General features: G+C 39.4%; 1 protein-coding gene across 4 annotated transcripts in view; it reads right to left on the minus strand.

Annotated features, from left to right (window-relative positions):
• Positions 1 to 388: 388 nt before the first annotated feature.
• TADA2A (transcriptional adaptor 2A) overlaps positions 389 to 27,143 on the minus strand; it is a 52,458-nt gene continuing 25,703 nt past the window's right edge. For 2 of the 4 annotated variants that reach the window (XM_041723745.1, XM_041723746.1), the window contains 9 exons: positions 26,194 to 26,266; positions 17,651 to 17,714; positions 15,087 to 15,130; positions 11,045 to 11,155; positions 9,297 to 9,368; positions 5,524 to 5,656; positions 4,699 to 4,742; positions 2,562 to 2,635; positions 389 to 1,253 (listed from right to left, as the gene is read on the minus strand). In XM_041723745.1, coding sequence (XP_041579679.1) covers positions 1,068 to 1,253; positions 2,562 to 2,635; positions 4,699 to 4,742; positions 5,524 to 5,656; positions 9,297 to 9,368; positions 11,045 to 11,155; positions 15,087 to 15,130; positions 17,651 to 17,714; positions 26,194 to 26,266 — 801 coding nt within the window. In that variant the 3' untranslated portion in view covers positions 389 to 1,067. The remainder of the gene's footprint in view (positions 1,254 to 2,561; positions 2,636 to 4,698; positions 4,743 to 5,523; positions 5,657 to 9,296; positions 9,369 to 11,044; positions 11,156 to 15,086; positions 15,131 to 17,650; positions 17,715 to 26,193; positions 26,267 to 27,143) is intronic. The other 2 variants (XM_041723747.1, XM_041723748.1) reach the window with 2 other exon arrangements.

The raw sequence follows: 27,143 nt of genomic DNA on the forward strand, positions 1-27,143 counted from the left end.
TTGTTTCTAACAGAAACGGGATAACCGTGACTTTGCATTTAGTTTAATTGTGGAATGGTTTGAGGATCAAGTTTCAGACATGGTGGGGTTACTCACCCTCATATCTAGTGAGTCCCATATATGAAACTGCTTTACTTTTGTTTTAAAAGTAGCTTTTATTCCAGGCTAACCTGTTACCATTAAGAAATTATGGTTCAGGTCTTAATCCAAGCAAAGCCGAGGTTAGTTGTGTCATCTCCATCCTCAGGGGCCTGGTATTCTGGGAAACCCAGGGTAAGGACAGGGTGACTCCAGGACACACGTTAGCAGAGACAGCGCAGCATGATGAGGCGGGCATTCGACACCCTAAGTGTGCTTTAGTTACCAGAATACTTGACACACCCACAAATTAAGTAGCAAAACATTTTAATCCATTAATTCTAAAAATAACAGAGACATTTTATATCCGGTGCCACCTCCTCAAAAATCTGCAGATTCGACAGTCAGACTGCAAAGTACAAAGCCAGACATTAAAGGGAAAGACATAATTTGGGACGAGACCATCAGGGAGAGATTTTCCTCCCATTTGCTCATAAACGTAAGCTGTCAGTTTAAAAAAATCCTCAGAAGGAGAGAGAGAGCTTTCTCATGCTCTATAACCCTTTTCTTTATTTTAGATCTTTCCATAACATTTGAAGGCAAAACATATAATGAGAAAACCAGCCTCCCAAGTACATGTGAGCCGGACTCCCAGGACTAAAGATTGGTTCAAGTTCTATTTCTACCAACACTCTGATGTGAGGTACTATGGTTCTTGTTTTAGTTACAAGAGGTGTTGAGAATAAAGGCCCACTCACATTTAATAATAGCTTATCTAGCACATAACTGCCGCACAACACCAACAACAGAAGTGTTTTAAAGTGGGGTGGAGAAGAAAGTAGATGTTAATACAACTTAGGGTTCCCTTTGTCCTTCCTCTTTTTACAACAAGAATTCAGCTCAGAAATGAAATTCTCCAGAATGCCCATGCTGTTGTTTGGCCCAGCACATTCCAAACTTGTGATTTCTGATCCCAAGCCCTCAGAGCCTTAGGCTTTAGTGATGTATCCTTCTCGGATGAGGAAATCATAGATTTTCCGGGTTTTGTTCACATCTATCTTGATGAGTGCTCTCGCCTGTGCCAGTCTTAAGCCTCCTTGCTTGTTACATTCGTTCAACAGAGCAGATTTGTATTCTAAATAGGCTCCTGGGACCAACCTCACCATCTGACAGAGCTGCAAGACACGGCAAATTTAATAAACATTAACATCTGTCATTCTCATAATTTAATCCAGTAGGTATAGCCAAAATAAAATTTAAAAAGTGACATCAACCTCCAACTATTTATAGGAGCTGCTGGGTGGCTGGACCACATTCCATTTAGTCTCTTCCTTGGAGAGAATATTCCCTGACAACAGACACTTAGGAAGAGAAAACCAGAGTCTGATGCTGGGAGGGACTTTAGCACGTGTCAGCTGGCTCACCTGGGTTTGTCAAGGAGCACAAGTATGTGTCCTGAGCAGCAGCCTGGGTCCACAGAGCTCTCAGCCCAGCACATTCCAACATAGCCAGTCACGGAAGAGCCACAGGGCATAGTAGGGGCGGGGGTGCAGATACTCAGATTCCCAAGTGTGAATCACATTTTTTAGTATCAGCATAAAGTAGCTGTCACTGCTTTTGTGATTACATTTCCTACTTTGAAGGAGGAGGAGATACAGAGACCTCATGAAGAGGCTACTTCAGCTGCTAAAAATCTAGAAAGCTGGCTCAATCCCAGTCCACCTGCCATGGCACCCCACAGCAATGAGCAGCGTGAGGTCACTGTTTGTGGGTAAGGATAAATACTGCTTGAAACTCTGGGCCACTTAATACTTGACTCAGAAAGGCCCGTGACCTTCATCAGCAATAGTAGTTCCCCAACTGTTTCCTGGGGGAACAGTAAATAAAAGACTAAAACAGCCCCTACTCCATGACTCCCCTTACTGTCTGACCTACTAATGATATGGAGTGGCAGATGGGAAGATTGATCTTGGGAATCGTAAAAGGAGCACATGAAGAACAGAAGAGGGTTGCTCTTTTGGAATGGACTTCAGATCTATGCACATTTTTTTTTTAAATGCTTGAGGATGACCCTTTTGAGGCAGCCAAAAGTAGTATGAAGACAAGTCTGATGATTTTAGTGGAAAAGAAAAGTAGGTCATGGCGTTTTTAATCAACATTAGTATATGACTATATGTGATGATAAAGTCCTTTCTTCATGACTTACATGTATGCTATGGAGACAATTCTAAAAATCTTTTAAGTCATGGTTATGTTGTTGGAATAATGTAGAGCTTATCAAAGTGACCATTCTAACAGGAAATGACCATTTTCATATATGAGATACTGTAGGTTTATAAATTTATAATTTCATTCACATAAAGCACTTAGTACTAAGTATCTGGTACATGGTAATGCTCAATAAATGATAGCTGCCATTATTTAGATTTATATATACTAATCATTCTAATCTCTCTCCTCTAGCTCCCCCCCCTTTTTTTTACCTCCTTTTCTTTTTCATTCAGCTTCTCTGTGCCAGGAAGGCCAGTGAGGTTCAAGGGTGGTGCACTTCGTCTACCTACAGACACAGAAAAAGGTATGTATTTCATAGGAGTGACAAATCCTCAAGTGTGAAGTAACACAGTCTACTGCAGCCAGGCTAGTTACATGGTCACCACGCCCAGCTGTAAGAAATCTCTACCCATCACCCCAGGCCTCAGTCCAGTTGGCAACATGGGGACCCCAATGTTCACCTGAAATTACTAGTGGTAATTCATGTGCCCTTTGCTCTGCTAAAATACACAATCACATAAACCTTAGCAACCCAGTTGCTACTCTTTACGACCCACTAAGATTCTAAATTCTAAAGCCCAGATGTCACCCAGTGAAGAAAGGTCATATGCTACCAATCCTGACAGCTGATGAATGGAAATAACAAGTCCACAGGAGAGACACTTCCCAGCCCTCACCACTCTGCCAGGAGCAGGAGGCAAACACGGTAATTAAACACATACCATTTGCCTTCAGATCAAAGGCAGACTGTTAGGCCAGCAAAAGGCCCTTCTTATTTATTATGTGAGGGAATATCTGTTCCTTCCAAAGTAGCCTGTTTACCTGAAAGATCCACTCAGAGGAACAATGAGCCATTATATGGCAAACCAGAAGCTGAGGTGTACTCACATACTAAGAAAGAAACCCAAGCATGAGGTCACTGCCCAGGATGGGAAGTTTGATGCACAAAATTTTTTGCTTTGGTTTTGAATGTATATTTGGAGTTAGTGTTCAGTTGGGAGATAGGTGGGCTGAGTTAGGCAAAAGAAGATGTAGAATCATTTTTAACAAGTTTCATGGGGGTTGCCTTTCAGGGGGTGGAGAGAAATAGGGAGGGACTGTTACAGGCTGCTCTGCTAGAAAACAGCTTCTCTGTAGAATCAATAAAGGGATAAGGGCTTTTCCATAGACAATAGGTCTGGCCTTCCTCTAAATGCTCAAAAAGCGAGACTAAAATCATTTGGTATCTCACCAAAGTTACCAGAGGCTAGGTTGTAACAAATGATCCAGGATTGCTACTTTGCACTGCCTGAGGAGTAGCTGAGAACAGGAGGAGGAGGGAGGGGTCTCCTCAACCTAAATACAGGGGATGAGAAAGGCTAACACCTGCTGAGGAAGCCACAAAGAATAAAGGAGTAGAGATGGTTCAGAAAACACAAGTACCATTATGAGTTATCACTGTTACTATATTTGTTATTCTATTTCTGTATTTAGACTCGGGGTGCAGAGTTAGAAGTAAGTAACTTGTAAAATAAAGTTTGGATTTAGCTGTCCTGACCACTCTCTAAAAGACTTTTTCTCTTTTAAGTATTAAGAAATAACCACCTGAAACAAAGGAATCATTTTTAAAAAAAGCATTCCTAAAGTAGCCTTCTCTGAGCCCTGTCTAGATGCTGAATCTGAGAGATTTTGAATGGGATCACAAAGTTTATTTTTTCAAGTTTCCAAAGAATGGTAAAACTGCAAGTGGGTCACCTTTTTCACTAGGCCAGTCTCTACAGGGGAGTGGTCTGTATGTTCTGATACGGGAAAGTGGCTAATCTAGCATATGGAGCAGGGATGAATAATAACTGGCAAAGAAATACAACAATTTTGGATCAGAGCTCTATAACTCACACCACCTCAAATTACCATTCATTGATTATCAAGCATCGAGGATTGCCAGATAACATATGACTTCAGCTGGCTCTGAAAACTAACTTCAAAATAAAGGGCATACCCAAACAGGAAATAATAACAGAAATACCTCAAGTCTCTAACTTATAAAGAAATCCTTGTCTTTCTGCTTATGATACAAAGGCTTTAATTTATCCTGTGAGACAAATCTCAAAATCTGTGGTAAATACAACCACAATAAACTGCTCATTGGTAAAAAAGAAAACACCTCTCTGGAGCTCTTTCTTCCCTGTCTCTGAACTCAAACCCTGATGATAATCCCTATCTGGCCATGATGATTCTGAAAACTTGCTGAGGTTTACATACTGGGATACACTTACTTACCTGCTCTGCCTAAGCACTCTGCTCCCACAAGGGGAAGGAACTACTGAAAATGTGATAATCAAGACTTGCTCTAGCCTGAAAAATAATTACCTGAATTCGAAGCCATCGGAACAGAAGGGCTCAGGCCAGAATCACTAAAACAAAGAAGAGGAATTTAAAACTTATGTCACACCAAAGAAGGCCATTTCCAAAAGCCCATGTGGGACTGGGTGTCATTTATCCAGTTGGTTACTTTAAAGGGATGCAGAGATAGATGGCACTGTTTTATAGGATACCCTGCTATACTAACCAGGAAGTGTCATCTGTAATATGGCGTAAGAAATCACTTGGATTTGTTAAGAAGAGCTCTTTTTTTTTTTCTTTAAGAAGAGCTCTTAACCTGGAACATCCATGGAGACTAAGGACAGGGACATGATTTGCCAATTGAAATAGTTCTAATAGATAATGGCGGGGAGAGAGGAAACATGGGGAGGAGTTTACTAATTTTTAAAAATATTTTATTTATTTATTTGAAAGAGAGAGAGAGAGAGAGAGAGCACAAGCGGCAAAGAAGAGCAGGGGGAGAGGAGAAGCAAACTCCCTGTTAAGCAGGGAGCCCAACCCAGGGCTCAATCCCAGGACCCAGAGATCATGATCTGAGCCAAAGGCAGATGCTCAACTTGAGGCACCCTGCAATTTACTCATTTTTAAAAAGAAGATCAAAGTTAGCAAAGAAGGCCAGCTATGTTTCTCAAAACTGTCAGTACCACAGTGTTTCTGAGATAAGACTGCTAAAATTAGAATTTGGAGTTTTTCTAGTTATCCAATCATTAATACTCTGCCATGTGGGTAGGGTACCCATGGAAATGTCTGAAACTACATGGAAAAGCCAAAGCATCTAAGAAGATGCTTATCCTCCCTGTACTAATTACTCACATGTCAGCTTGCCGGCGGAGCCACTGCTGGCAAGCACTGCTGTCCTGGATGTACTGGAGAACTTCAGAGAGCATGGTGCGTTTAAGGCGCTCCTCCTCTCGAGTCTTCTTGAGGTGGTCATAGGTTCTGGCACCTGAGTGTAGATAACAGCATGACTGCCAATGACAACACAGCAGAGCTAACTGAAGGGCTTTCTAACTGACCAGCAATTCGCCTTTTTGGGGTTTCCTTTGTAAAACTGCTTCCCTGGCACCTGGGTGGCATAGTCAGGTAATCTTGATTTTGGCTCAAGTTAAGATCACAGGGTCACAGGATTGAGCCCCATGTGGGACTCTGCACTTGATAGGGAGTCTGCTTGAGATTCTCTCTCTCTCCCTCGATTGCTCTCACTCTCTCTAAAATAAATCCTTAAAAAGATAAAACACAATGGAATTGGGATGCCTGGGTGGCTCACAGCCGTTGAGCAGCTGCCTTCCGCCCAGGGATCGAGTCCCACATCGGGCTCCTTACATGAAGCCTGCTTCTCTCTCTGCCTATCTCTCTCTCTCTCTCTGTGGGTTTCTCATGAATAAATAAATAAAATCTTAAAAAAAAAAAAAAAAAACAACCACACACACAATGGAATTGACAATTATTCTTCTCTTTCAACCACTGGGTACAGCTGTGCAATATGGCTACAGATACTTGCACTAACTCTCCAGGTCACTCATGTGGGTATAGGTGATTTTTTGTTTTTTTAAAAGATTTTATTTATTTATTCATGAGAGACAGAGAGAGAGGCAGAGACATAGGTAGAGGAAGGAGCAGGCTCCCTGCAGGGAGCCTGATGTAGGACTGGATCCCAGGATTCCAGGATCACAACCTGAGCCAAAGGCAGAACCACTGAACCACCCAGGCACCCAAAAATATTTTATTTTTTTTTTTAAAGGTTTATTTATTGAGAGACAGTGAGAGAGAGAGCATGAACAGGGGGAGGGGCAGTGTAAGAGAATCTCAAGCAGGCTCCACACTGAGCATAGAGCCCCATGCCAGGCTTGATCCCATAACCATGAGATCATGACCTGAGCTGAAATCAAGGTCTGATGCTTAACTGACTGAGCCACCCAGGTGCCCCCATTTATTTATTTAAGAGAGAGAAAGAAAGATTGAGGATAGGGGGAGGACCAGAGAGGGAGGGAGAAACTCAAGCAGACCCTGCACTGAGGGAGGAAGGTAGACAGAGGGCTCTATCTCAAGACCCTGAGATCACAACCCTAGCTGAAACCAAGAGTTGTATATTCAACCAACTGAGCCAACCAGGTGCCCCCCATAATTATTTTTTTAAGAGCAACACGATTTCCCCTAGTTTGAAATCCCTTTTTTGACAAGAAATGATTATTATTTGTATTCTCTTTCTAGCTTTAAGAAATTTGGGAGCAAAAGCCCCAAAACAGAAAAGTACCAAAAAAGTTAAGAGTCACTCATGATTCTATCCCCAAAAAGTAACTAACTCTTTTTTTTTTATTTTTTTATTTTTTTAATTAATTTTTATTGGTGTTCAATTTACCAACATACAGAAAAACACCCAGTGCTCATCCCGTCTAGTGTCCACCTCAGTGCCCGTCACCCATTCCCCTCCAACACCCGCCCTCCTCCCCTTCCACCACCCCTAGTTCATTTCCCAGAGTTAGGAGTCTTTATGTTCTGTCTCCCTTCCTGATATTTCCCAACATTTCTTCTCCCTTCCTTTATATTCCCTTTCACCATTATTCATATTCCCCAAATGAATGAGAACATACACTGTTTGTCCCTCTCCGATTGACTTATTTCACTCAGTATAATACCCTCCAGTTCCATCCACGTTGAAGCAAATGGTGGGTATTTGTCGTTTCTAATTGCTGAGTAATATTCCATTGTATACATAAACCACATCTTCTTTATCCATTCATCTTTCGATGGACACCGAGGCTCCTTCCACAGTTTGGCTATTGTGGCCATTGCTGATAGAAACATCGGGGTGCAGGTGTCCCGACGTTTCATTGCATCTGAATCTTTGGGGTAAATCCCCAACAGTGCAATTGCTGGGTCGTAGGGCAGGTCTATTTTTAACTCTTTGAGGAACCTCCACACAGTTTTCCAGTAACTAACTCTTAATACTGTCATATTTGCTTCCTATTTTTTTGTTTTTCAAAAGTTACACAAGTGCTATATACATATATCCTCTTCTTTAAAAACCAATTAAAATTACAAACAAAAACAAGTTCTAAAATAAATAAACAAATAAAAATAAATAAATAAAAATAAAAACAAGTTCTCATTGACTAGCACTATTCCTTTCCCCTCTTTCTTAGACACAACCAGTATCAGGTAATCAAAACCTGGTATGAGTGTCTTTTTTTTTTTTTTTTTCTGGTATGAGTGTCTTGTTAAACAAAGGTTGCATGGTATCTTCACGTTAACAAAGGTGTACAAGTTCCAAAGTACCACACCAATGAGTTTCAAACCATGGTACATAAAGTCCTAAGATACAATGAAAATACCTCATGGGTTACTGTGAAGAACAAAGGCACCACCATGTACTGATGGTTCTGGGTTCTATGTATGACCTGAACCATCAAACTTCAAAGTAGTTCCACTTTCATCTTACTTATAGATTAGGGCTCTATGTAAAATTTCATTTTGAAATGGCTTCATTAAAAATAAAGAATCATTACATTAGATTGAACTTACACCCAACAAGGCTACTCCCCATGGGTAGTAGGTGATAGCTTTCAACCAACAGGAAGGAGGCAATGCTAAATATCTTTCCAATAAAACAAGAGAAACCACCACTTACTGAGCATTTACCCATTGCCAGGGACTGTGCTGTTTTTATGCATTATCTCTAACTTAATCATTTTACTAACTCTAAGAGACTTGGAAAATTGCAACTTGAACAGAATTACAAATCTCGTAAATAGGAGAGTCAGAATTCAAACCCAACCTGCCCAAGTCTAGACCTCAAGCTCTTAACTACTCTAAACACTGCTGTCTTTTATGACCTGGCTCTATTACAAGTATCTCTTTAGCCATTTCAAGCCTTAATTTCTTCATTACACAGAAATAACAATGTCTATCTCAAGTTTGTTATGAGAATCAAATTATAACATTCAGGGGAAATGCTAAGTGTTGGGCCTGGTGTATGGTAAATTACTATCTAGATGTTAGCTGCTATTAATATAATTATTACTACCTCAAGTAACTGGGATGCAAGCACATAGAGCCATTTGAAGCTTGGTTAATACAAATGATCAGGGCAGCCCCAGCGGCGCAGTGGTTTACCACCACCTGCAGCCTGGGGTGTGATTCTGGAGACCTGGAATCGAGTCCCACATCGGGTTTCCTGCATGGAGCCTGCTTCTCCCTCTACCTGTGTCTCTGCCTCTCTCTCTCTCTGAATAAAAAAATAAATAAATCTTAAAAAAAAAAAAACGATCAGACCATGCATCACAAAATTTTAAAAGACTGAGGCTAAAAATTAGAACACAAAATCCTTTTTTGGGGGGGGGGGCACAGCAGATTCTCAAATCTAAAGGAGCACCTCTCTTTTGTCATCACTCTTATTTTACTTGAGATGATCCATATAATGGAATTTATAAGAATTAAACAGATGAGACTTCACCGGAAAGATCACTCATTCCCAAAAGGGAAAGCTTGTTTTAAAAAAACCCACATCACTTCAAACAGAGACTTCCTCTTTGTGTTTAGAAGAGACTTGCCCCCCAAACAATGTGTAGCTTAATAAGCACACTTACTACAAAAATTGGTGATGCCTGCTGTCCTGTATTCCTGGAGCCTCTTGATTTCCCTTCGGAGTTCAAATTCCACTGTTTATCCCAAAAAGAATGAAGGAGAAAAATTGGAAAAACAAAATCATCATCAATAAGCACTGGTGCTATTGAGTATTTTCAGTAATACTGCCTTATACAAAAGACAGGGCAATTCCATGTGAGGAATCCTATTATGTTAGTGACATCTCATTAGAAATTTTACTCAAGAACTGAGAAAAATCTACTCTAGCCATCTTTTCGCTGCCATCTCCAACTGGAAAAAGCAGCTGGAATGGTCTCCCAGAAAACATACAGTAAACTGGCTGAGTTCATTTAGCTATAGAAGTAACAAATATAATTTTCTTAAACAACTAAGTTTCCCTGCTCTATTTATCCTCTAATAACAGTTTTATTCACATAACCAAATTCTTTTATAAAACCTGTCTCTGCTATTACTTGATGTGGTCCTTTTGCAAGCAAAAGACAAAAGCTCTGTGCTCAAGTCCTAGATAGTTTCTTTACAGCTTTTCTCCTATAGGAACAAAAGAGCATTGTTTTCCATAGACCAAAGATTTCTTCCTCCTCTGAGTGCACAGATCAGGTTGCAACTACTTGGGTTATTATGTGATAGAACATTCAAATTTGAGTGCTTTGAAACAGAGGATGAAGGAAGAGCCTGGACAATCCATTGGGTGTAGTTCTTTAGAGTGACACATAAACCAGGGATGGCACAAACTGGGACAGGAAGTAAAAGATCAGTCACCTAGTACAAATCACAAAAAGAATGCCAACCAAACAGGGTGTTTGATGAGGACAACGGACCTGGCTCAGATAAATGCCTACAATGCCATGCAAGAAATATTTGCATGATGAGAACAGGACAAGAGCCCTGGTAAAGCATTTTCCCCAGGACTAAATTTGAGGGTCAAATACACAAATCTTGTGATGAAAAGGTATAGACTAAGCCACTTAGTCCAAATTATTTTAAAATGTAAGCCTTATGGCCTTAACAAACTTTAATTTTTTTATAGTGAAAAATCAAATGGTAACTGGGTAGAATTCTCTCAGGCAAAAAAAATGGCAAGCTGGCTGAGTCAGTTGAGCATGGACTCTTGATTTCAAGCCCCAAAGTCTGGGATTTGCTTCAAAATAATCCAGTTGAGGGTGAGAGAAGAGGGGGAGATAAAAATGAAAGTGGATTGGCCATGTATTAATTGCGGAGCTGGGTGACAGTTACATAGGGGTTCATTACACTATTATCTCTACCTTTGTATATATTTGAAAACTCCCATAATAAAAAGTGAGGGGAGGGATCCCTGGGTGGCGCAGCGGTTTGGCGCCTGCCTTTGGCCCAGGGCGCGATCCTGGAGAACCGGGATCGAATCCCACATCAGGCTCCCGGTGCATGGAGTCTGCTTCTCCCTCCGCCTGTGTCTCTCCCTCTCTCTCTCTCTGTGACTATCATAAATAAATAAAAAATTAAAAAAAAAAAAAAGTGAGGGGAGAAACTACTAAACTACTGCTTAGCTGAGAAAAAAGAAAGCTACTGGGCTTTTTAACTCCTTCTCTTCTACCCCGGAAGTCCCAAATTTAGTTCAAGGTAATAAAGGGGAAGAGAAGACAAAAATATCCATTTATTTATTTATACAACTTCACCTAAAACATACCATTTTGTCTATTTATATCAACACACACAAACACAAATACTTGCACAAGGGTTAAAAAGCACCTACGTGCATGGCTTTCAATGAACTTGTCGTGCTCCACTGGCCCCACTATCCTTGCAAATCGCCTCATTGTTTCGTAAAGGTCTTGGACTTCCTTGGGATACCGTCGTTCCATTACTACAGAAAAAATAAAACACGACCATGCCATAGAAAAAATAAAAATCTCTACGTTCTCATTAAATGGAAGGACACTATTCCTAACCTGACTAATTTACCCATGACAGGAAGCAAACAGGAAAGCCAACAATGCAAAATACTAATCATAAAGATAACAGCATCACAGTGACTATCACATAGGGATATTGTTATTCCTGGAGAACTGAAGATCATCTGCATTACTGAGCAGCCTGTGACCTCCACACCTCAGTCTCTTAATTTGTACAGGGGCAGGGACTGCTGGTAGTAATGGGAAAGACAAAGGTAGATAATGCATTTTTAGGAACAACGTTGGGCAAAATTTCTGGTATTAACTTCTGCAGGAAAACAAGGGAAATGCACACAATAATCCATCTAGAAGAGGTAGACTAGCCTATAAAAAATGTGTGATCTCTTCCATATCTACTAGAAATCTCCTTACCAACACATCCTCAAGTGAGACATTTATTTCTTCACTCTCTATAAGATCGTTTTGCCTTCCTCTAAGTACCACAACTTAATTTACTACTAATGAAATTATATTTTCATAACTATCATCCAAGTAAATGGTCATATATACAGGGTAGCCACAGTCAGTAACTCTGAGGATCACTAATGACCACAATCCCCCGCCCCTCTTTTAAAGATTTTATTTGTTTATTCATGAGAGAGAGAGAGAGTGAGGCAGGCAGACAGAGAAGCAGGCTCCATGCAGGGAGCCCAATGTGGGACTTGATCCCGGGTCTCCAGGATCAGGCCCTGGACTGAAGGTGGGCTAAACTGCTGAGCCACCTGGGCTGCCCTAATGACCACATTCCTAATAAAAAGTACTATCAGCAAAGAAGATGGGGAGTAAAACCTACCAACAATAACAATAAGTGGTAGGTTGCAGTAGCCAGGAACTGCTACTTGGTCATTTCATTCAGATGAACTAAGCTGAAACTTATTAGGTGAGTTAATCAGTAACTAAGCTAGTTCTGCTCACTTCTAGACTATAGATACATGCTTTCCATTATGATAGTTATTTATTTATTTATTTATTTATTTTAATTTATTTATGATAGTCACACAGAGAGAGAGAGAGAGAGAAGCAGAGACACAGGCAGAGGGAGAAGCAGGCTCCATGCACCGGGAGCCTGACGTGGGATTCGATCCCGGGTCTCCAGGATCGCGCCCTGGGCCAAAGGTAGGCGCCAAACCGCTGCGCCACCCAGGGATCCCCCTATGATAGTTATTTAAATTTAAATTCAGTCCTCTTGGGCAGCCCATGGCGCCTGCTTCTCCCTCTGCCTGTGTCTCTGCTTCTCTCTCTCCTCTCTGTGTATTCTCAGAAATAAATAAATATTAAAAAAAAAATAAATAAATAAAGTCCTTTTTTCAGCTGAATCTCTTCCCTTGAAAGAGAGATTCTTATCCACAAAGTTCAGGCGCTGATTTCATGGGCAGCCACTGATTATTTTCACTACCAAAAAACCCCCTACAACCAAAAGCAAAAAAACACCCTACAAGGATAGTACAGAAGAATTAGAAGTAATAATTTTAAATTAGATGGAAAAAAAATCCTCTGCCTACAATATTAAGGTCACATACACTCACTATAACGGCAATTGAAACCTCTGAAACCACACTGCGAAGCAACAGAGCCTCCTCTCAGCTCTATACGTACAAAATACAGTTAATAATCAGGCTAAACTGGGAAGCCTGGGTGCCTCAGCAGTTTAGCACCACCTTCAGCTCAGGGCGTAATCCTGGAGACTCGGGATCGAGTCCCATGTCAGGCTCCCTGCATGGAGCCTACTTCTCTCTCTGCCTGTGTCTCTGCCTCTGTGTCTCTCATGAATAAATAAAATCTTAAAAAAAAAAAAAAATCAGGCTAAACTGACCTCTCTTTACCAGCTGAGAATAGAACTTATGTGAAAGTCAAGGTCTACAATGAGTAAAGGTCAAAACCCTATTGATCTTTGATTGAAAGCCCAGGCATTCAGACACAGGAACCCACTTCTGTAGCTACCAGAATATGACCAATGATTGTCTATAGAAAGAGCAATGAAATCTGATCCTCAGTTATTTTTGCAAGCCAACAGTTCTCAATGAGGATGAAGTTAAACAGGCAAGGAAATGCTAGAAGGAATATAAATTGATAGAACCATCTTTTGGAAAGCAATCTGGTAGCATATGTCAAATGTTTTTAATGATCACCTTCTTTGAACTATTAACTCCACTTTTAAGAATCTACCTTAAAAAATATTCTAAATGTATATAAAGCTTTATTCACAAATTCAACATAGGATTATTTATAAAGATTCAAAAAACTAAAAATATACTAAATATCTAGTAATATAAGTTTAGAAAATTATATACTTACATATATATATAAATATACAATATATTATGTAACTATTAAGAGTGACATCTTCAAACCACTATCACTTGAAAAAGTGTAAATGGGAAGTGAAAAAAAAGTAACATACTTATTTATGATCACAACTATATTAAAAAAACACTTAACCCATGACTGGCTGACCTGAACCCTATAATGGCACAGGGTGCCAAACTCTATTGGATTCTATCAACTAGGATACGAAGGACAATAATCATTAGGTACTTTTACAAAAAAAGAGTACTATGACTTAGAAATATTATAAACATTTCTATATAAATATTGTAACTATTATAAGATCATCATTCTTACTTGCTAAACAAACTCTAGAGTGTAGAAGAAGAAAAAGTACAGGGATACTTTCTGCTCAGCCCTAGGTATCTTCAATACTTAAAACAGTAAGGTCAAACAAAGTGTGCATTCACTTAAAAGTCATTATAGTTTTACTATCACCATCAGACAATGCTAGATGTCTTATAATTGTCCACTACTATGCAAAATAGAGGTTGCCTTTTCAATAAAAATGTTTTAACAACCTGATGATCAAGGTTATGTTATGTTTAACATATAGTTCCTACCCAGTTCCAGAAAATGATCCATTAATATTTATACTGTAATTAAATTATACTACTTTTTAAGAAAGGAATTATCATACAAGTGTTGATCATATGTTAATGGTTTTGAGCTCTCACTATGTAACATAATTTCCTTGAAGATTTCTTAAAAATAAAGATATTCAGCCCCAGGCGGCTCAGCAGTTTAGCGCCGCCTTCAGCCTGGGGCGTGATCCTGGAGACCCAGGATTGAGTCCCATGTCGGGCTCCCTGCATGGAGCCTGCTTCTCCGTCTGCCTGTGTCTCTGCCCACCCCCCGCCTGTGTCTCTCATGAATAAATAAGTAAAATCATTTTTTTTTTTTTTAGTAAAATCTTTAAAATAAAATAAAATAAAGATATTCTAGGACTAACCCTCAGAGATTCTGACCTAATTAGTCTTGGGTGATACCTAGGCATCAGAATTTTCTATTTTATTTATTTATTTATTTATTTATTTATTTATTTATTTATTTATTTATTTATTTATTTATTATTTTTCAGAATTTTAAAAAGTTTCCTGCATGATACGCTGGAGCACCTCACTGGCTCAGTCAGTAGAGCACATGACTCCTGATCTTGGGGTACTGAGTTCGAGCCCCACATTGGGTATGGCGATTACTTAAAAAAAAAAAAAAAAGCTATATACAAGATGCTAATATGCAACTTGGATTAAGAACTACTGATACAGGGGTGCCTGGGTGGCTCAGGGGTTGAATATCTGCCTTTGGCTCGGGTTGTGATTCCGAGGTCCTGGCTTCAGGTCCTGCATCGGGCTCCCCACAGGAAGCCTGCTTCTCCCTCTGCCTCTGTCTCTGTGTCTCTCATGAATAAATAAATAAAACCTTAAAAAAAAAAAAAGAACTACTGCCATAAATGATTTGTTCAAAACTGTTCAATAATGTTGGAAGAAATTTTAAAATAAAGCAGCTAATACTTACACTGAAACTTTCTAAGGTTGATTAATCCATGGTCTCTTATAATTCTAGGATGAAAACAACAATAATGTTTATTATAATTAGTTTCACAACTAATAATGTCTTCCACATACAGCTTTTACTAGACATCTGAAACACTATGAAGTGGAATATTCAGGTTCAAAGTTATCACTCCCCACAGAGTTCTGAAGGGTGGTTAAGTCTGCTAACACAGGGATCCCTGGGTGGCTCAGCAGTTTAGCGCCTGCCTTCAGCCCACGCCCGGGATCAAGTTCCACGTGAGGCTCCCTGCATGGAGCCTGCTTTTCCCTCTGCCTCACTCTGTGTCTCTCATGAATAAATAAATAAAATATTAAAAAAAAAAAAGTCTGCTAACACAATTTTAGGCTTTCAAGCAGCATATATTTTTCCTTTCCTTGGACATGGTAGATTCCCAGTAACTGTGCTGGATGGATAAATGAGCACTCAAAAAAATTGAAAAACAGGGGGGTGCCTGGGTGGCTCAGTCGGTCAAGCCTCTGTTTTCAGTTTGGGTCATGATCCCAAGGTCCTGGGATCAAGCTCCACGTCAGGCTCCCAGCTCAGCGGAGAGTCTGCTTCTCCCTCTCCCTCTCTCCCTGCTCATGCTCTCTCTCAAGTAAATAAATAAAATACATTTTGTAAAAATAGAAAAACACAGGGATCCCTGGGTGGCTCAGCAGTTTAGCCCTGCCTTTGGCCCAGGGCATGATCCTGGGGTCCCGAGATCAAGTCCCGTATCGGGCTCCCTGCCTGGAGCCTGCTTCTCCCTCTGCCTGTGTCTCTGCCTCTTTCTCTCTCTCTGTGTCTCTCATGAATAAATAAATAAAATCTTTTTAAAAAATTGAAAAACATGTCTAAAACCTGGAATGACACAGAAGGGAATCTGTGTCCGTGTCATAAGAATTAACCTATTCGATTTAGGGAATTGAGAACAGTCATTTAAGAGAAATGGCTAAACCATAAAAGGGCACTGTGATCATATCCAACATTTACAAGTATACATGTTTACATTCACATAATGCTTTGAAGTTATTTGAAGTAAGTACTGTGCTGGTTTAATGGGAGGGCCTCAACATAAGATCTAACAGCAACCTCAACCACTGAGTTCCAAGATACTGTCTAGCTCAAAGTATGTTTTAAGCAAAACAGAAGTAAACCAGGCAGAGCTGTGGCTGGAACCTATGATTTGGATACCACAGGTATTCATGACTAGTAATGAAGCTTCTCACAGGGGCAGCTGGGTAATCTTTTCCAACACTTGTCAGAAGCTAACTTTCAGCATGCTTTACTTTAGGTCACATCTTGGTCTCTCGAGAGTGCCTCCCAAGTCCTATTCCACTTTTTTTGTTGTGATGCCAGTGTTTCCAGTAACACCCTGAGAACACACACACACACACACACACACACACTCTCTCTCTCTCTCTCTCTCTCTCATACCCCCAGCATACCCTTCCCTGAACTGTTAACAGTCTCTATAATAATTAGGCTCCTCTCTAACAGGGGTCTGGGATCCATAATTTCTCAGGCTGAATGTATGTTTTTTGTTCTGCTGCAAAGAGGAGTAACTGAGAGTGTCTGAAACTTGTGTAAAATTTCTTTGAAATCCTTCTAGATAAGACTTCTCATAAAAGTGAGTAATTAGAATGAGAGCATTAAAAAAAGCATAACAATTTGATAACACCTTGAATTTATCTTACTCCTTTTTTCCTTAGTGTACCCATATTATTTAATGATCATCATAACATAAGAAAGGGTAAGAAAGGGATCCCTGGGTGGCACAGCGGTTTAGTGCCTGCCTTTGGCCCAGGGCACGATCCTGGAGACCCGGGATCCAATCCCATGTCGGGCTCCCAGTGCATGGAGCCTGCTTCTCCCTCTGCCTATGTCTCTGCCTCTCTCTCCCTCTCTCTCTGTGACTATCATAAATAAATAAAAATTAAAAAAAAAAAAAAAGGGTAAGAAAGGGCAGCTCCGGTGGTGCAGCGGTTTGGCGCCGCCTGCAGCCTGGGGTATGATCCTGGAGACCTGGGATCGGGTACCGCATCAGGCTCTCTGCATGGAGCCTGCTTCTCCCTCTCCCTGTGTCTCTGCCTCTCTCTCTGTGTCTATGAATAAATGAATAAAAAAATCTTAAAAAAAAAAAGGGTAAGAAAAACCCAAAAAAGGGAAAGTTTTTTTTTTTTAAGATTTTATTTATTTATTCATGAGAGACACAGAGAGAGAGAGAGAGAGAGAGAGAGAGAGAGAGAGGCAGAGACACAGGCAGAGGGAGAAGCAGGCTCCACGCAGGAAGCCCGATGTGGGACTCGATCCTGGACTCCAGGATCACGCCCTGGGCTGAAGGCAGGCACTAAACCGCTGAGCCACCCAGGCATTCCAAGGGAAAGTATTATTATCCCCATTTGACAGATGGATAAATTAAGGACCAAGGAAGATAAGTGTCTTTCTTGAGGTCACAAGACAAGCTACAAGTAGAATGTTCATATGGGTTATATGTGGTCAGTAGTCCATAGCTGAAAGAAGGCAGGATGGTTTTCTGTACTTACTTTTTTCGCCTTTGTCTCTCCTTTAATCTGGAATGATAGATATCTACTACAGCCATCTTCAGAGCTAAAAACGAACACACACACACACACATAGATATAAAGCCAAGACAAAAATAAATCTTTTACCCAAAATGTCCTAAACTTTGACCTCATATTGCTAACTATTCCACACTCACTGGCTTAGGCAATTTGTCTCTTAGAAACAAAATATCTTATGATATCAAACTTCTTTGTCAGTAAATTACAGTGAAGTTCTTTTTTTCTAGGTATGTATTTATATGGCATTACCCTATAGACAATTTCTGCTTTCTACCGAACACCTCTTTTGGCCATGCCTTGTTATGTATATTACTAGGTTTCATATAACAGGAATCTGAACTTTGGTCATACAGAGTTAGAAATTGCATCTATTAGAGTAGTTTATAAAAATGAATATTGACTGGGGTTATAACCTCACAGGAGTTAGGTTCAGGAGACAATAACAAAAGAAGATTGATGTGAATAAGGTACAGCAGCACTTTTCAGTTGGGGAGCAACAACTACTTAGGGGATAGTTTTGCATTCAGTAGTGAAAAGTTCTACTAAATGGCCTAACAACCCCAAAGCTATGCTCTGCTTTGTTGCCCACATCCCAGTCCTTTCCTGGCTTTAGTCTCCTATTAAAGACACAGGGAATTAGGAGAAAAGAGTCAGTAGACAGCAAAAGGTTTCATCAATACAATAGTTGTGGTTCTCTTTCTTTCCCTGGCCAATTTTTCCAGCTTCAGAGTTCCTCAGGGTTCTGTTCTCATCTTTCTTATAACCCTTCACTTTATTCCTAGAAACTTATCCATTTCTATGGTTCCACGTACCACTGAAATATAATCTCAAATTCAGATATTTATTTTAAGCTCCAGACCCTATCTGGACATCTCTACTCACATGATCTTCAATTACAAACTTGTACTCTACCTCTTTTCCAAAACTCTGCTAAGACAGAAATCAGCCTGCCTGTCCCTCCCCTCCCTCCATATCCAGTCAGTCAGTGAATCTTACCTATATGAATGCTTTAGTCTGTCTCAAATTCATCTCTTTGTCCCTAATCCTATTCCTTAGCTAAGGTATCTTGTCTCACTGAGATTACTGCATGTACTCATTTAATAACTCCATTCCTACCTTATTCCAATTCAACCATTCAAATGGTACCAGGGTAATGTTTTTAAGCATAATCTGATGGTGTATTTCCCCTGCTGACAATTTTTCAGTGGCTTCCTATCCATTTACAGGAGTTCAAACCCTCACATGTTATATAAAATCCCTGATGTCTTGAATCTCCCTATCTTCCTAGGCTCGTTTCCTACCATTCTTTCATACACCCTATACACCATGTGTGTAAAACAATATGCCCTAGGTTGCAAAGCTGCTGAGCACAGAGCAGGGATCCAAACCCAGACGGTCTGGTTCTAGAGCCTTAGAGTAGGAAAGACATTGAAATTGCCCAACATGTTTACTTTCTCTGTGATAGTCCTATATGCTAAATCTGGTTTAACTAAAAATGATATGTGTGTTTTAAAAAAAAAACTCAGGGGACACCTGGGTGGCTCAGTGGTTGAGCGTCTGCCTTCGGCTCAGGGCATGATACCGGGATCCAGGATTGAGTCCCACATCAGGCTCCTTGCATGGAGCCTGCTTCTCCCTCTGCCTGTGTCTGTCTCTCTCTCATTGTCTCTCATGAATAAATAAATAAATAAATAAAATATAAAAAAAAAAACCTCAGAAGTAAACAACTCCCACAGGCAAACGTTTTATACTCTGAAGACCTTCTAAAGTTTGGAAATATAGACTAGCCACTAATAGCTCTAGAAGAAAATATGAGTACTACTTGATTTGGCACTGTGCTACGTAAACCATTCTTCTTAACTATAATCAATGGATTCTGAAGGAATCTTAAAATTTAGTGATTTTAGTAGATTCTGGAACTATCTTAATAACTTGTTATCCCCTTAGGCTTTGTGTAAGTTGAGAGTTTGATGGGTTTTAATTACTAAATTTATTCACAGAAGAAAGAGGCTCTAGAGCACAACAGAATAACCTGACATGCATCCTTTGAAAAACTAAAATATACTATTCAGATGTTAGGTAATAAAACTTAACACAACAGCCATGCAGCAAAGAATTTAGTTGTGACCATCACTTCTTCCACGATAGTGAACTTCACTGAACCAAAATAGAGCCTAGAGCCTCTGTAATACTGATAAACAAAAAAAGCAATACAATCTCACTGCTCACCAGAGGATGTGAGATACAAACTCAAGTTTAGCCCATAGGGGCAATGAGTCAACACAGATTTGCATGATCTCCTAGATTAACTTTTAAACATTATTTTCAAATATGTTCTTATTTGAAATGCAAAAGTTAGATCAGCTTTAGCTGAACTACTCTCCCTATTCTACCTCCAGCTACCCTTGCCAGTAGTAGTCCCTGAGGGTACTTCCATGAACAGTTTGAAACTCACACTTTTGCTTCCTGAAACTAGATTTTAAGGTAGGAAAAAATGCAACCAACCAGGTAAGAGAATAATACACAGTGGTTCATTATAATCACCAATTTCTTTCACTATATAAAAGCAACAAAAGTTGATTAATGTACAGTTCTGAGGTGCTGTCAATATGGTATCCCTGACAAGATAATAGAAATAAATTCTGGATACTCCATCCTGATTCATTACTGTGCATCTCACTGCTACCTGCCCTCAGGATAGTCTCAGATTAGAAGGAAGAGATATCAAAATCTAACATGTGGGGTTCTGAGCAGATGCACTATATATGTACGTAACTTCAATCACTGGGAAATGACCAGGAATACTTTATCTAGGCCATTCTGCCTTGAGTCTGAGATAAAAATAATGCAAATTCTAGCTGGATGATCTGAAGAGGAGAGTGGATGCATTATTTTTTTTTTTCAGTTTAAGTATAAAGAAAAAAGTATTAGCTACTATGGATTTTTTTTGTTTCTAACAAGTTCAAAAATTTAAACAACATTGCTTTATTTTTCCTCACAACTGCCCACAACTAAAAATAATTCAGTAATATCAGATTAAAGATTTAAGGCAACGGTTTTCAAACTTTTTTTTTAGGTAGAACTCTTTCTATAAGTGAACTCTTTCTCGATTTATAGGGTTGTTCCATATAAAAGCCCAGGTATTTTGAAATAGTTCCATACCCTGCTACTGTTTTCTAACACACTGCTATAGAATGATACGCTCTAGACTGCTGTGCTGGTGGAGATGCAGTTTATTTGCCTGTGGTGGAACAGGCAGGTGAGAATAGGGAGGAGAGGATGCATCTCTAACCAAACACAAGTTTTATAATGGACTCTGTTGTTGTTGTTGTTGTTTTTTTAATGGACTGTTTTTTGTATGAGAAACAGAATTAGGTAGTCAACAGTTCAAGGCAGAAAGGAAAAAAAAAGCTACGTAAACAGCTAACACACACTGAGTACTTATGATGTTCCAAGCTCTTTATGGGTCTTATCTTATTTACCTACTCAATAACAAGAGTAATTCAACGGGGGAAAAATGACTTGAGGAACCAGTGGAAATTATTGCTAATTCTGAAAACACATTTCTGTAATTCTTCTAAGACATTAACTTATCAGGTTGTTTGCGGAGATTTGTGTGGGAATGACTTAACACAGAAAAAAAACCTGAAGAGACTACAAAAAAAAAAAAATCTATAAATACTGACAACTAGTTTCACTGCTTGATCATTTCAGTAGTGAACTGTGCAACTGGCTTTAGAGAACAAAGGGAAGGAAAGGCACACACAGAAACAAATGGGAGAACTGGCATTCTCCCAGAGGAAAATGCATATTTGAAACCGTCTCTTTTCTTTATAAAGCACTCAGATTGCAGTAACTGATTATAAAGTCTTAACTGCATGAATAACCCAGGGAGGACCACAGCAGGCAGAACAGAAATGAGAAGGCAGACACTGAAAGAATGAGAATCACTGGTTCACATTTTACTTAAAGTGACTGGAAGTTCCAGTAAAACGGGCAAAGAACCAGAGATCATGAAAGACAAACCAAAACCACCCATAACCTATTCACTCTTGAAATCCCAGCTTTCAGGGAAGAATTGTCTCCCTGTGATTACACTGGGGACTGATAACAAAGTTTCTAAACGACTGGCCTTAAAATATTTCAAGAAGTGGGCAGAAGTCAGAGGCAGTTCCTTCCCACTGCAGTGTATTTCTAACATTGTTCAAAATAGCTGGCAACATGTCTCTGTTTTCCTAACAGAAGGCACTTACTGCTTGCTTGGCAAGAGAACCAACTCAGAGGCTTTAACTGCAGGGAAGCCAATCAAAATCTCTATTGCAACCACATAAGCACAAACCTGTGACTCAGGTATTCCCCAGAAGCAAAGCTTTTTAAAAGTCATTTTCCCCCAAAAGCTTTTGATCAAGATGTACACAATTAATTCTGTGAAGGAAGGAAGACTATGTGACCTAATGGTTAAAGTCAGCAAGTAGGAAGCCATAGTTATTTAAGTCCTTCGTGCACTTTCCTGAATGTAAAATGGAAAAATGTGGTTAAGCTATGGAAGATAACAAATATGACATCTCACAAACACACACACACACAAAAACAGCAATAAAAACGCAAGGTTGTAAAGATGATAAATATTGTTGATAAATATTAAGAACATAGACTCTGGAGATGGCTGTCACTATCAGGTTATATGACCTTAGGCAAGCTACTTGATATTTCCATTCTTCAGTTTCCTCATCTATAAAATGGGAGATTAGGATGATGATGGTAATAATAATGCTGAATTTATAGAGTTCTATGCAGATTAAATGACATTAACTCACACGTGTGAAGGGCACAGAATGGTACCTGGCAAACATTAAAGGGCTATATGTAACAGCTATTATTACTAAATAGCATTTATGTCTAAAATGTCTTAAGTATAACACCCTACATGCCTTTAAAGGGAAGGGCATTGCCAACAGGTAGCTAGGTATACATAGTGACAAGGCTGGACCTCTAATCTACTAATCATTAAATTATCTAAAGGCTGATAATATAAGCCAAAGAAGTTAAAAAAAGAAAAGAACAAAGAAGGTGGAGGAGTATACATGCCTGGCCAAGAAATTTTGCTGAAATTAGCTTTCTAAATAAAGGGAGAGTAAACGGCCCCAACGGGCAACTCTATGAAGTGTTGAAAACATTGACCCAACATGTAGGAAGGAGCTCATAATGCCTGTCGCTTGCCTAGGTAATAGGACAGCAATGATTAGAAGATGTTGTACTCAGGGTTTCAGAACCTGTGAAACTCTGGGAAAAGGGATTCTACAAATCTAGATGTGTTTTTCCCAAATGAAAGCACCCTAGGGAGAGATGACCCACAGGAAAAAGGAACAACACTGTGCATCTACACTGAAGTCCCAAACATACCAGGACACAAGAGAATGCCAAGTTGAGTCTTCTGCATCATTCTTTCAGAACCAATAATTTCTGCGTATTTCAATAAAATACATGGTGGTGTCATCTAGGGATCCCAGAACTTCCTTATTTTCTTCCTCAGGTATTGCTTCACTGGCAGTATCCTTTCCTGGCCCATTCTGAAAGCTTCTAGTATGGTTGGAATGCAATTATCCCTCCATTGTGTCCCAGGTCTCTATAATGGATCATTCAAACCCATCATACTAGACAAATTCCATGAATCATAGCAAAAGTCTTTGGGTGAGGAAAAGGGGTTGATGACATCAGCCCTGGGATAGAACCCAGCCAGTTTGTTTCCTTGCAGAAGTTATATAAGTGAGGGAACATAAAAGGAATGTTATCAACTCCCAGTAATATTAAGAGTATAATGGAATGGTAATAACAGCAATCTCAACTATGTATCATCTTTCATTGGAGACATTACTGGCAGTGGACACAAAAAAACAGCAAGCAAGATTGCAGGGACTTGCCCAAGATCACCCAATGACTCAGAAGCAGTAGAATCAGTGTCCCAATTTGCACAAAATATGTGCCCCTCTCTCTGTGCTAGGTGTGCTTAGAAAGCTCTTTCTCATTTCTTCCTATCTGTGGGCTCCCAGTCTCTCCCCTTCACTGAGTATCTGGGAGAATGTGCTCAGCTCAGGGGCCATACATGCACCACATTGGACAGTGGGTCAGCCACATTGGGCAGTGAGTCAGGCTGCTAGAGGAGCTAAATAAGTACTCTAGACCATAAACAAAGCAACCTCTTGTGGCGCCAGCAAGTCATCCTTTTGATCTCAAGCACTGTTAAACCGCTTTCAAATGTTAACATCTTTTAAAAAGTACCCATCTGAACATATAGTTTGCCAGTAAGACAGGGAGGAAAAAGGGAGTCTGGGCTTATTATTTACATTCTGTTAAAGCTGCATATTAGAACAGTCCGTAACTGATGCTTCGATTCTAGTTCAAAATAACTGGAATCAAGTGACTTACAAGGTGGAGAAATCATAGGAAGAATACAAACTAAAGTATGTTACAGATTTGAAATGCTAACGGAAACAAAAATCTTTAATCAGTAGCTTCTTTCTTTTTCTTATGTTCCTACTTACAGAAAGGACTACAAACATACCAGAAGAAACTGTAAACCTTGCTTCTATAAAGAATGAAGAGTGAAATTAAATACCAACCATTGCCACAGTTTTCTCCATAATGTTGAGGCTAAAGAATAAAGATCTTGGAGAAGAAGTGATTCAGCAAAGTCTGACATAGTTGAGCCCTTATCGACATGAAAAATTCTGACTTTCAAAAGTTGGCACTTTTGAACAGTATCTAAAAGGGGGATATATATATATATGTGTGTGTGCAGCTACTTTTTTTGCTTTCTGAATAAGAAAGATACAAGTCAGGAAACAATACCATTTTAATCAAAGCTGGTGTGTATGACAAATACTGAATGGCAATCCATCCGTACACTGCAGTCAAGGAACCACCTCCAGAGAGGAGAAAGGCCATCACGTGGGTTACTGGGTTTGAAAAGAAGAGACTGATGTGGAAGACTGAACAAACACAGTGTGTCTAGTGAATGCTCAAGCAGTTTGCTGTCAAGCTTTCCTCTTTTAGTTCCATCTGCGTCACTTCCACTTTCCTTAAAGTTGTGTGGGAGAAAATGGGAGGAATGAAATTTTGCAAAGAAAATGGCTCAAGAAATATGTAGACAGAAAATCCTGAAGGTAAAATTTTTATGAGAACTCTTTCTTGGTCCCAGATCTGGTGTTAACAAATACCTAAATAGCTCTTCTGTGGAAAAGAAGAATCAAGTTCCCTTTCTAGTGACAGTGAACCAGTTAATGCAATATGAAAACTTGATTTACAGTTCAACAAGGACTCTACTTGCCTTTCCCACCTCGGATATAGATTTAAGATAAACAATGAAGATACTGTTTGGGAAATACAGAATCCAAGGAGGCATTATTCACCCATTGTATCACATTCAATTCTGGACTACAATGGAAGAATATTGGGGATTATTTTAAATATGTAGTTCAATGTAAGCAGAAAGAGGAGGAAAAAAGAGATTTAATTAAAGTCTCTTTCTTTTAAGAGCCCTGTTGGCATTAACTACTTACATTATAACACTAGAATGGACATAAATCTTAGATAAAAATTCAAAAGTGCTAAAAATCCAATAGTTCTGAGAAAAAAAGGAATTCCCAATCTTGGTCTAAAAACCCTTGAAGAACTTCCATTCTTTTTCTCTGCTATGGGAAATCTGGAGTAACAGATTATAGTGAATATCTAGTATCTTTTTTTTTTTTTTTTTTTTTAAGATTTTATTTATTTATTCACCAGAGACGCAGAGAGAGAGGGGCAGAGACACAGGCAGAGAGAGGAGAAGCAGGTTCCATGCAGGAAGCCCAATGTGGCACTCAATCGCGGGACTTGAGGATCATGCCCTGAGCCAAAGGCAGACATTCAACCACTGAGCTACACAGGCATCCCAGAGAACATCTAGTATCATCAGTTGGTACTGAAGTCCCAACGTGTTTACACTGATTCCCTTCTTTCTAAAGAAGCAGTGAAGGCCATTCAATGAACTACCTCAGTGTAGTTCAAAAGAAAGATCACATAGTCCAAGACCAGCATACCAACTACCATTACATGATCCACATTCTCATCCTCATCACAAATGATCTTTTTCAGGGCACCTGGGTGGCTCAGTGAAGCATCTGACTTCAGCTCAGGTCATAATCTCAGGGTCCTGGGATAGAGTCCCACATTGGTTTCCCTGCTCCTCGGGAAGCCTGCCTCTCCCTCTGCCTCCTCTCGCCCCGCCCCTTATTCTCTCTCGGATAAATAAAAAATCTTAAAAAAAAACCCAACAAAACCTAAAACAACAAATGATCTTTTTCACTGTGGTCAAAACACAACAGGGTAAATTCAGCAACTTACCTACCAGGTTTTGAGTCCCATAAGAGCAGGGAACATATTTTATTCATTCTTACATTCCTAATACTCAACAGTGTCACCACATACTTTGTAATCAATAAAAACATGCTGAAATAAAATGTTACCATGTAAAATGTCCGAGTCATCTTCAACAAAATCGATGTCTCTCAAGTCCCATTCTGCATAATTGTCAAACTCCTGTTTGGGGAAAAAAATTCCCACCCCAAACTCATCAGCTTTGAGTAATGCCTTCACAGTAGTCATGCTTTAGAAGTAAAGAGAAAACACACAAACATTTGTTAAAAAGTACTGAATGGAGTACATGGTCAGCATACTACTACAAGAAATAAGAAGCCATGGGAAAAATCTCGAGAGGCTTTAAGGCAGTAGAGACAGCAAAAATATGAGAAAGTTATGAGTCCAGAAATAAAGCCAAACCTAGTGTTCTAACAATTAAAAGTAATCTGTTCATAAAATCCAAACTGAAAAATCTAACTCTGACTAGGCCACCGAGTATTAGATAAGAACATTGTCTATATTAACTCGTTTACCTTTTTACTACCTTTTGAGGGCTCTATTTATTTGATATTTATTTGATTTTGCTTATATAGATCAATGAGTAGATTTGTTCATATTCTACTCAATGAGTATAATTTGTAGAGCTGCTGTAGAAGCAGCTCTACGATATCAGCTGCCATGAACAAAATGCTGACGTCCCCGTGGCTAACAAAATTATTTGTAATTTGCTAAACTTTCAAATTGCCTCCAAGAAAGTTGTAATTATGGATCAGATGATAAATTAAGAGACTTGTAATTACTTTCACATGGCTTTCAATTCCATGGATGAAAAAGGAACATACAGTTTTCATATAGATTCATCATGCTTTACAGACTTGTGAATACAGAACAGGGGCCAGCAAACTGTAGCCTATGGACCAAATTCAGCCTACTGCCTGTTTTGTAAATAAGGTTTTATTGGAGCACAGGCATGTTCATTTGCTTACATATTATTTATGCTGCTTTTGCAAAATAATGGCAAAGTTTAGGTGCAACAGAGAATTTATGGTCTACAAAA

Source organism: Vulpes lagopus, chromosome 12, assembly GCF_018345385.1.
Source record: "Vulpes lagopus strain Blue_001 chromosome 12, ASM1834538v1, whole genome shotgun sequence".
NCBI lineage: Eukaryota > Metazoa > Chordata > Mammalia > Carnivora > Canidae > Vulpes > Vulpes lagopus.